Consider the following 10,718-nt stretch of genomic DNA (forward strand, 5'->3'; position numbering starts at 1 on the left):
TATATATATATATAATGTTCTCTTAATTTTTTCTGATATATATATAAAACATGTAATTTATCCTTCAATTTTTTTGGCAAACAAAGTGCTACACAACAGAGGTTTACTGTTAACATTAGGAAGAAAAAAAGTGTGATTATTTCTTTAAAAATAAAGTTTTATTAATATTTATTATTTGTAGTAGTAGTATTGTTATTACATTGAAGCTTACATTCTACTGCACAACAGTAATATATTTCTGTCACAGTTTCTTCAAGTTAAACCAAACTTTTATTTTGACGGGTTGCTGTCAAGAACTTGCAGCTGCTGTGTATGTGATATTACGGTCGTTTTTCTCAAATACTAATGAAGGGACTCTCAGAGCAGCTGTGGAGATAATGTTTGTGTCGTCATATTGTCATATATTGCAGAAATCATAGCGCCATATGCGTGATGTCAAATTCTTCCACAAAATTAGATGTAGAGCCTTTCATTTGTAAAGTGTTACTGGATTAACAACAATAGGCATCATCATGGTTATGCAACATATGCAACACTTTGGGGATGAATTTCCAGCAAAAAGTAACTATATCATAATATATACCATGGGTTTTAGAAATGTCCGCTTAAACTGTAATATGCAGTATACTGAAATATAATTGCTCATATCATGATCTAATATTTGTATTATATTTATTTACTATATATATTGCTTACTATGTTTTTCACAGTGCATGATAATTAAATAAAAAATGTTATATTCCATATGCGTGATGTCAAATTCTTCCACAGACTTGTAGTGTTACTACAGCATTTCACCTCAGCATTGCAAATCACGCAATATTGGTTTGTTCGTCAACAGTATCTCCGCCATGTTAAGCTATGAATGAATGTTAGGCTTTCCGTTGTAACATCACGCAAGGTAAATGAGAGGACGACATCTAGTGGAGAAGATTCACGTTAATCAGATCTTGTGTTAAATCTTTGCGGAAATAAATATGGAAGAGATCGATTTGCAGCTTTTGAGAATCAATAATGAATCGACCACATTTTAAAAAATCTTTTTTTTGCCTAGCCCTATTCTATATGCATGTGAATAGAAAGTGATTGTGTTCCCACCTCGTCTAACCTGGTCTGCAACGTGACCCGGGCCCCGGCTCCTGGAATCCGGCTCAGTGCTGCCTCAATCTGTGGAAAATAAATAAATATTGGGTGAAAGCGTCATAGCTTTTAGCAAATTGCTGGATGGAAACAGCTGAGATTAAACAACAGGGTTTTGAGTTAGCACTCCTCAGCATGAATAGGAAAAAGGGAAGCCTTTGCTAAAAATAGACGTGATTAACCAGCAGCGCTATAAAGTCAGGTTATGTAATGTGTAGTGCTGAGGTCACAGCAGAAACATGCGCTACCATCGATCGTCAGTCAGTCTCAAACCAGCACGAGCCGTGAGCGAGTCACACGCTGTTCAAACACTCACGGGATGTTGTGACATGCCTTCCATGAGCTTTCAGAGTTTCACAATGACTATAGCATGTCTATGGCCAGAATTGAAATAATGAATGAACACAACTGAGCTAGAATTAAATCATGGGTTTTAGAAATTGCTAAAAATATAATTTACACACACACACACACACACACATATATATATATTTTACCAATAAATGCTCACAGACAGACTGTGTGTGTGTGTGTGTTTAAAATTTGAATGCATAAATCATTTTTTTGTAAATATGTAATATTTACTTATTTAATCCACAGATGAAGATTGTCATATTTCAATGTTTTTGTTCAGTGACTTGCAAACTTTTCCCATTTTAACAATTCATTTTCACAGGTTTCCCAACTGTGCATTTAAAAAAATAAGTAAAAACTTCATACAGTTTTTACTACATTATTAACTAGTTTACTACAGTACATTATTAACTGGTTTAGCTGGGTAATACTTTAAAATAAGGTCTCATTTGTAAAAATTAATGAATGCATTAACTAACATGAAGCAACAATGAACAAAATATTTTTACAGCATTTGATCTTAGAATGCCACGATCGACCAATCAGAATCAAGTGTTTTAGAGAGCCATGTCATAACAGGAAATATCCCACAATCACCTGCTGCTTTTCCTGCGTGAGCTCATCAAAGAGGCGCTCTGCGTCAGCCAGCGACTGAATGCGAGGCTGACTGGAGAGGGCCGTCTCTTCACCGGCAGCTTCCTGTTCGTCCCAGCTGAGTCCAACCGCAGGCTCCTCAGACTCACTGCTCTCTGCAGGCTCAGACGAGTTTTCTATTTGAATATATTTTAAAATGTCATTTATTCCTGTGATAATTTTTTCAGGCTTAAGTGTCACGTGATCGTTCGGAAATAATTCTAATATGCTGATTTGCTGCTCAAGAAACATTTCTGATTATTATCAATGTTGAAAACAGTTGTGCGGCTTGATATTTGTGGAAACCCATGCTTAATAAAACCATGATAAAAGTTCAAAAGAACAGCATTTATTGAAATAAATATCTTTGTAACATTATAAATGTATTTACTGTCACGCTTTTAAAAGTAAAATTTAAAAAGTATTAATTTATTAACAAAAAAAAAAACTCACTGACCCCAAACTTTTAAATGGTAGTGTAAAAATTAGTCAATAAAAATTAAAAATATAGATATATGTATTTAAATACACATTTTTGTCACTCTTTTCAATTCTGTGATATATAATAATTTAATTTTTTTATATATAGAATTTTCCTAAATGATGCAAGTCATATGTAATAGAGATTTAATATTTTCAATGCTAAAACAGCATAAATTTATTAAAGCAATACATAAAAAAAACTATTATATTATAATATATAAATATAAAAACGTAACTAATTTAATTAATTGTAGCAAAGTGTAAAATATATATATATATAAATATATACACACACACGTATGAGCAAGCACCATAAACAGTTGTCAATGTCACTGTTTCTTCTTCTAAGACTGTCACCGTGTGATGGTTAAACCTGACAAAAGCAATAATACCTTCCAGTCTATCAGAAGCCTTAAACTGTAACCTCTTCCTTGGACTCGGATGGGACGGTAAAGAGGAGCTGATGCCATTTCGATCAAAAACATCAAACCTAAAAAAACAAGGCATATACAAGATATTATTTACTGACACCTGATCAGTGCAGATGGCAAGTGAGTCAGATAGCAGGACAGAAATGTTACCTGCTCTGCAGGTGCTCTTGGGATGGAAGAGGGTGACCCAACGCGGTGGAGAAGTTCTCAGTCGGGCAGCGCTTGGGACTGGACTTGGCTGAGAGAGGCATGAGTAATGTGTCTCTCTTTGCTAACATTAAAAACACATTCAATCAGTAAAGATGGACTTTTATCAGCTATTTTGAAAATGCATCAAATGCTCAAATGCTAAAGCTTTGGGTCACTCACTGGGTGTGGCGAGAAGAACGGCTCTCTGTGCTCTGGGGGGCAGAGATGATGACCTGTGACCCTCTGGAGAGAGACTCCTAATGCACAAGTAATCCACATCCCTCCTGTCCTTCAATTAACATCTTGTGAAGTGAAAAGCTTCTTGCCAAAATGACTCCATAATACATAATAACAATAAAAAACAATCCCCTGTTGTCCTCTCACATCAAAATCCACCCACATATGTGACCCTGGAGCACAAAAGCAGTCATAAGCCGCACGGGTATATTTGTAGCAATAGCCAACAATACATTGTATGGGTCAAAATTATAGATTTTTATTTTATGCCAAAAATCATTAGGATATTAAGTAAAGATCATGTTCCATGAAGATATTTTGTAAATTTCCTACTGTAAATATATCAAAACTTCATTTTTGATTAGTAATATCCATTGCTAAGAACTTCATTTGGACAACTTTAAAGGTGATTTTCTCAGTATTTCGATTTTTTTGCACCCTCAGATTCCAGATTTTCAAATAGTTGTATCTCGGCCAAATATTGTCCTATCCTATCCTTTTGTGGTCCAGGGTCACATATTCGTTTAGAACCGTTTTAGCTTGTAAACAGTGCTTGATATGTGTATATTTCTCTCCTGATTCAAACGAGATGACTTTTTCACTGGAGAAAACAATATTATGGATATAGGACTCATATTTTAGCCAGAAGCAATGGTGTCAAGTTAAAACATTGAAATCGTGGATTTGTTTCTTAGAAACATGCAGCTTTTAACTTCACAAGACGTTAACTGATAGACTGGAGTGGTGTGGATTACTTGTGATGTTTTGAATCAGCTGTTTGGACTCTCATTCTGACGGCACCCATTCGTTTTGTGACATACTGGAGGAAGCACAGCCTCTCTTGGATAGTGCGCGGCCCTCAGTGGCTTTGGTGTCCTCCATCTGGATCAGGGCCTTCATCATGGGCGTCAGGGGAACATCCCTCTTCCTCGGCTCTTCAGAGTGACCCTGAGTCTGTTCTCTCTCTGGTGGAGACAGCCGTCTGATGAAAGAGGATAGTTCAAAGTTAGAAATTACCTTCTCAAAATGAATGCACCACCGAATGATAAAGAAATTAATATTGTGAAGAGCAGTACCCTCTAGCTCCGGATGTCTGTTCACCTCTGAGACCAGCGCCGTTCCTCATGCCCACATCAACATCTCGCTGCCTTTTACTCGGTGAAAGCAGAAGATCAGGGTGGTGGAACAAACTGGAATGATTCAATTTGTGAGTTTCAGCTTGGAGTAAAAGCATTTCAGGGATTCAGATTGAAGTTTGATTTTTTTCGATTAGAAGAAAGGAACAGTTAAGCTGTACACTAGCATCTGTCCATTAATCAATAACTGCTAAATAAGTGTATACAGTTCATATTCATTGTTGTAAAACACTAAAAGCTGTGTTTTAGACCCGTGATGATGAGTATGTGGTGTGTGTTTTGTACCCTGCTCCAGATGGTTGTGAGTGGCTGTGGAGAGATTGACGTGTTTTAGCCAGATTTTCGTGCTGTAGCTGTCGGAATTGAGCCTCTAGCTTAGAGATGACTCTACAAAACCATAGAGAAATTCATAAATAAAAAGACATTTAGTTAGTATATAGCATTCATATTACTACCCATGTTACATATATTACATGTAAATATAATGAATGATATTAACAAACAAACATAATTACAAATTAAGAAAATTTTATTTGTATCAGTAATTATGATTGTTATAATTATGTACATTTCAAAACAAATATGACTTTATTTTTATAGACTTCCTAAACTTTATTTTATAATATGACAGGTAACACTTTACAATAAGGTTTCATTTGTTAACATTAGTTAACTATATGTGACCCTGGACCACAAAACCAGTCATAAGGGTCAATTTTTTTTAAATATGTAGTATACATCATCTGAAATCCGAAACATGATCTTTACTTAATACCCTAATGGTTTTTGGCATAAAAGAAAAATCAATTATTTTGACCCATACAATGTATTTTTGGCTATTGCTACAAATATACCCCAGCGACTTAAGACTGCTTTTGTGCTCCAGGGTTACCTATTAGTTATAAGGAACAATAGTTATACAGCACTTATTAATTTAAATTAATGTTAAGTTCAACATTTACTAATACATTATGAAAATCAAATGTTGTATCTGTAAACATTAATCAGTGCACTATGAATTAACATGAATATTTTTATTAACTAACATTAACACAGGTTAATAAATGCTGTAAAATATATTTCATTGGTCATTCATCGTTTCATTTCAAAATATTTATTGTTAGTTCATGTTAGTTAATGCATTAACAAATGTTATCAAATGAGATTATTGTAAAGTGTTACCATATGACTATTTTTCATTAATATATGTGCTGAATTACATTATAACATTTAACAATTAAACAATTAAATACAATTGTTAAATATTAATTTAAATTAAATTGCTAAATATTACATTCATAAAATTTAGCCATAATTATACATTTCAGTGTAATAAAATAGTTGATATAATGATACTAATTGCAGATTTGCATTGAAGAAATCTGACTACCTTTTCAGTTCTGATATTTGTTCATTGGCATCAAAGAGCTTATTTTCAGTCGAGGCCAACTTGTCCTGTTAGGAAAGAAACAACTGAATAGTTTGTGCACTTCTATGCACTATTTGGATCATGATGTCAGATAAAAACAGCTCTCACCTTCGCTCCCTCATGCTCCCTTCTCAGTGAATCATACTCGTGGAGGAGCTGCAAAACAACAACAACAAAAAAACAGTGCATCATCACATTGGCCTTTATGGTCAAATATAACAGCATAAGCGAAGTTTCAAGGATTCTGCTCAGCTCACATCGCGAATGAACTGTTATGATTAGCTAACCTATGGAAGCCCATTTCCACCAAAAAATGCTTTGGTAAATTATAATTATGAGATAAAACGTCATAATTATTACATTAAAAAAGGCATAATGATTAAAGTAAAAAGTAAAAATTATGAGATAAAAACTTGAAATGAGATACTAAGTCATAATTCCCGCATTAAAAAGTCATAATTATGATGGTCAAAATTGAGATAAAGTCATAATTATGACAATTAAATTACGAGATGCAAAGTCATAATTATTAGAAACAAAGTTATAATTATGGCAAAGAGTCAAAATTGACATAAGAAGCCATATTTATGTTATAAAACATCAAAATATTTGAGATACTATATCATAATTATGACATAAAAGTTATAATTGTGATGGTCAAAATTTAACTAAAAAGTCATACAAATGATATGAGATAGTCACAATGTCATTAAAAAAAATCTAAATTATGAAATCTAAATTCATAATTATGACATCAGAAAGATAGATAAAAGATAAAAAGGAAGACTATGATGTAAAAATATGAAAATATGAGATTTTAAGACATAATTATGACAAGTTATATATATACCAAAAAGTCAAATTTGACATCAAAAATATGCAACTACGACTAAAAAGTAGAAAATTATGAGATAAAAAGTAATATTTGACCTATCGATAAGCCCCTCCCCTCGAACGCAGATGAGCCAATGGCAGTCGAGTATCAGTTGCACGGGGAACTCGGACATCTTTAGGTTTCAGCGCCATAGAGAAACATTGGAAGATCCGAAGCTCGCATCGGTTTAATGGTGTTTACGCTACAAAAATGGGAAAACGATGTGCCTAGGGTACTTGTAACACTAATTCCAGGTATCCTGAGAGGATAGGAAATGTAATTTATTTTATTCCATTTTCTAAATCCAACCAAAACAGAGTAAAATGTCCCTAAGCATTCAACCCCTATCACACTGAAGATGAAAACGTTCATTTTCTGGTTGTCATACTCTCATTAAGTTACACTTTTCATCTGCTCAAGCAGAACGTTAATGTCATCTTGTGCTTCAGTAAGGTATCTCTCAACGGTGTTGATCCGGGATGTTGTCATTGCGATCGTGGCGACCGTATATAATATATACATTTTGCATTGTGATCTGTATTTTTACATAATTATTTTTATATCTTTTATATATCCCTCCATGGCATATTTAAGTCCCACTTGAAGGTCCATCTATGTCCCAAATTGATCAGAAACACCTCTGAAGAAGGTTTTCACTGACAGCTGTCATTGTAAGACCGTGAGCAACTCGTTTTGTTTGTCCGAGTGAGCAACAGTAACTAAGCTGGTTGTCATACTCTCATTAAGTTACACTTTTCATCTGCTCAAGCAGAACGTTAATGTCATCTTGTGCTTCAGTAAGGTATCTCTGGCTAAAACTAGCTAACGTTAGCGTTAAAGTTAGTGAGTCCATGCTAACGTACAAACCTAAATAGCGAACTGTTCTCACGTCATGTACCGTGCAGCGAAAGTCAAAAACACATAAACGAAGGTCTATATTAGAGTGCCTCTCCAAATTAATCTGGTTAAATGTAAATTAATTTAATCTTACTCTGCGGTATATCAACGGTGTTGATCCGGGATGTTGTCATTGCGATCGTGGCGACCGTATATAATATATACATTTTGCATTGTGATCTGTATTTTTACATAATTATTTTTATATCTTTTATATATCCCTCCATGGCATATTTAAGTCCCACTTGAAGGTCCATCTATGTCCCAAATTGATCAGAAACACCTCTGAAGAAGGTTTTCACTGACAGCTGTCATTGTAAGACAGTGAGCAACTCGTTTGTTTGTCCGAGTGAGCAACAGTAACTAAGGGGGGGCGGGGCTTACCGATAGGTCAATTATGACAAAGCAACATAATTACGAGATTAAAAGTTTCAATTATGAGATAAAAAGTCATAATTATGTTATAAAAAGACATTTCAACTTCCATACTAACCTATCCTGATATTCTTCACACTAATTACTGAATAGATGTTGAGCTAGAGGTTGCTAGGATGTTCTAAGTGGTTCCCAGGGTGTTTCTAGGGTATTCTGGGTGGTTGCTAGGTCATTGCTATACAGTTGCTAGGTTCCGGATAGCTTTGAGTTGTGAAAGTGAAATGTTTACAAAGTACAAAACCCTGTTTCAGTGACACAACCCCTTTAAAGTGCTTGTATATAATTTATACAATTTTGCTGACTACTAGCACAATTGCCACGTCAACATACAAGTCTCTCGTACACAAGCCACTCATGTATTTCCTGTTTTAGAAGGAGGCGGTGACTCGTACCAGCTGTCTCTCCAAGAGGTGGTTTTTGATCTCCAGCTCTCGGATGCGTGTGCTCGCCTCCGTTAACGCTCGTTCCAGGTGCTGACATCTGCCAAACGATGATCAAAGACACAATCAGTCAGAGCTCATCGGACTCCGCCGATGACAGAGTGTTTATCGTGCGTTAAACACCAGACACCAGATGTCACTGTGCTGATGTGAGCGCAGAGACAAACAACAGGCTGAAGACAGAGCCAAATATATAACAATATACCACATTAGATCTACTGGCTATTAGTAAGTTGTACACTCGCTATTTGGTTCGACACGTGATGATACGCTAAAATGATAAAATGGAGTTAATTCGTTTTTAATGATTACTTAGACATAGTTAACAAAAAGTACAGTTCATTAACCAGAATATAAATATTCTCGACTGAATGTTAAAAAACAACTGATAAAAACATCACAATAATCCACAAGACTCCAGTCCATCACTTAACATTGTGAAGCCAAAAGCTGCATGTTTGTAAAAAATAAATTTATCATTAAGACATTATTTAGACTAAGATACGAGTCCTCTATCCATAATACTGCTTTCTCCAGTGGCGTCTTGTTTGAATCAGGTGAGAAATATACACAGATCAACCACTGTTTACAAGCGGAAACAGTCCAAAACAGTTCTAAACAAATATGTGGGTGGATTTTGATGTGAGAGGACAACAGATGGACTTTTTACTGGAGGAAGCGATATTATGGATTATGAACTCGTATTTGGCCAGAAGCAACAGTTTCAAGTTAAAATGTCTTCTTGATGGACTTGTTTCCTACAAACACATAGCTTTTTACTTCAAAAGATGTTAATTGATGGACTGGAGTGGTGTGGATGTCTTGTGGATTATTGTGATGTCTTTATCAGCTGTTTGGACTCTCATTCTGACGGCACCCATTCACTGCAGAGCATCCATTGGTGAGCAAGCGAAGTAATGCTAAATTTATGAAGAAACAAACTCATCTACATTTTGGATGGATTTATTTTGACAATATATTGTTTTTTTTCTTATAAAATTTCATTATGCAATCTGAAACAGTATGAATTGATGTGTATTGTTTCTCACCTCTCAAGCAAGATTTGGTTGCTTTTCTCCATGTCAAGAGGCAAATTCACCAGATCTAGTTTCTCCTTCAGGGCACTGATCTCAGCCTCATAGTACGCTCTGAGATCAGATATGTGACGGGAATGTTTCTCTCTCTGGTTCTGTCTCATTCTAGAAAGATTAGACAAACCATAAGTTAGTGTGGTAGCACTAGGACATCAGATATGTGGATATACCAAATAACACTGGATAGGTTTGGTAAAGCACTAAAATATGATCAATCAGCATCTTCAGCTACACAGTTCAAAATTTCGGGTCCATAAGATTTTTAACTTTTTGAAAGAAGTTTCTTCTGCTCACCAAGGCTGCATTTATTTGATCAAAAATACAGTGAAAACAGTAATACTCTGAAATACTGTTACAATTTAAAATAACTGTTTTTTATTTGAATGTATTTTAAAAATGTCATTTATTCCTGTGATCAAAGCTTAATTTTCAGCATCATTACTCCAGTCTTCAGTGTCACATGATCCTTCAGAAATCATTCTAATGTGCTGATTTGCTGCTCAAGAAACATATCTGATTATTGTCAATGTTGAAAACAGTTGTGCTTATTTATATTTTTGTGGAAACAGTGATACATTTCTTTTCAGGATTCTTTGATTAACAAAAAGTTCTAAAGAATAGTGTTTATTTAAAACAGAAAACTTGTAACATTATAAATGTTTTACTGTCATTTTTGATCAGTTTAATGCATCCTTGAAGAGTAATTTCTTGCATTAATTTCTTTAAAGGTGCTGTATGTAAGTTTTTTTCTCCACTTAAGCATAAAAATACCATAATATTTTTTGCAGATATTTAAGAAACATGCTAAGTTAACATACTTGTTTATCTGAAAAACAATGCTACAGTCAGTTATTCTCCTTTGAAAATGTGCGTTCCGGGCCGGAATGTCTGTCTCTGATTTGGTTTGTGAAACCCGCCCACTGCCAGTTTACCCAATTGTATTTCG

The 10,718-nt window shown here is 34.7% G+C and overlaps 2 protein-coding genes across 2 annotated transcripts in view; both read right to left on the reverse strand.

Annotated features, from left to right (window-relative positions):
- Positions 1 to 3,483, reverse strand: part of LOC107722331 (M-phase phosphoprotein 9-like) — a 4,377-nt gene extending 894 nt beyond the window's left edge. The window contains exons 1-5 of the mRNA XM_016530643.1: positions 3,411 to 3,483; positions 3,192 to 3,312; positions 3,003 to 3,100; positions 2,092 to 2,264; positions 1,093 to 1,167 (exon numbers count right to left, since the gene is read on the reverse strand). Of these exons, the coding sequence (XP_016386129.1) occupies positions 1,093 to 1,167; positions 2,092 to 2,264; positions 3,003 to 3,100; positions 3,192 to 3,292 (447 nt within the window). The 5' untranslated portion in view covers positions 3,293 to 3,312; positions 3,411 to 3,483. The remainder of the gene's footprint in view (positions 1 to 1,092; positions 1,168 to 2,091; positions 2,265 to 3,002; positions 3,101 to 3,191; positions 3,313 to 3,410) is intronic.
- A 770-nt stretch (positions 3,484 to 4,253) lies between these two features.
- LOC107722322 (M-phase phosphoprotein 9-like) overlaps positions 4,254 to 10,718 on the reverse strand; it is a 17,725-nt gene continuing 11,260 nt past the window's right edge. The window contains exons 11-17 of the mRNA XM_016530634.1: positions 9,728 to 9,877; positions 8,631 to 8,718; positions 6,141 to 6,188; positions 5,994 to 6,058; positions 4,889 to 4,990; positions 4,544 to 4,657; positions 4,254 to 4,449 (exon numbers count right to left, since the gene is read on the reverse strand). Of these exons, the coding sequence (XP_016386120.1) occupies positions 4,254 to 4,449; positions 4,544 to 4,657; positions 4,889 to 4,990; positions 5,994 to 6,058; positions 6,141 to 6,188; positions 8,631 to 8,718; positions 9,728 to 9,877 (763 nt within the window). The remainder of the gene's footprint in view (positions 4,450 to 4,543; positions 4,658 to 4,888; positions 4,991 to 5,993; positions 6,059 to 6,140; positions 6,189 to 8,630; positions 8,719 to 9,727; positions 9,878 to 10,718) is intronic.

This window comes from Sinocyclocheilus rhinocerous, unplaced genomic scaffold, assembly GCF_001515625.1.
Source record: "Sinocyclocheilus rhinocerous isolate Xijiao unplaced genomic scaffold, SAMN03320098_v1.1 scaffold874, whole genome shotgun sequence".
Lineage (NCBI taxonomy): Eukaryota > Metazoa > Chordata > Actinopteri > Cypriniformes > Cyprinidae > Sinocyclocheilus > Sinocyclocheilus rhinocerous.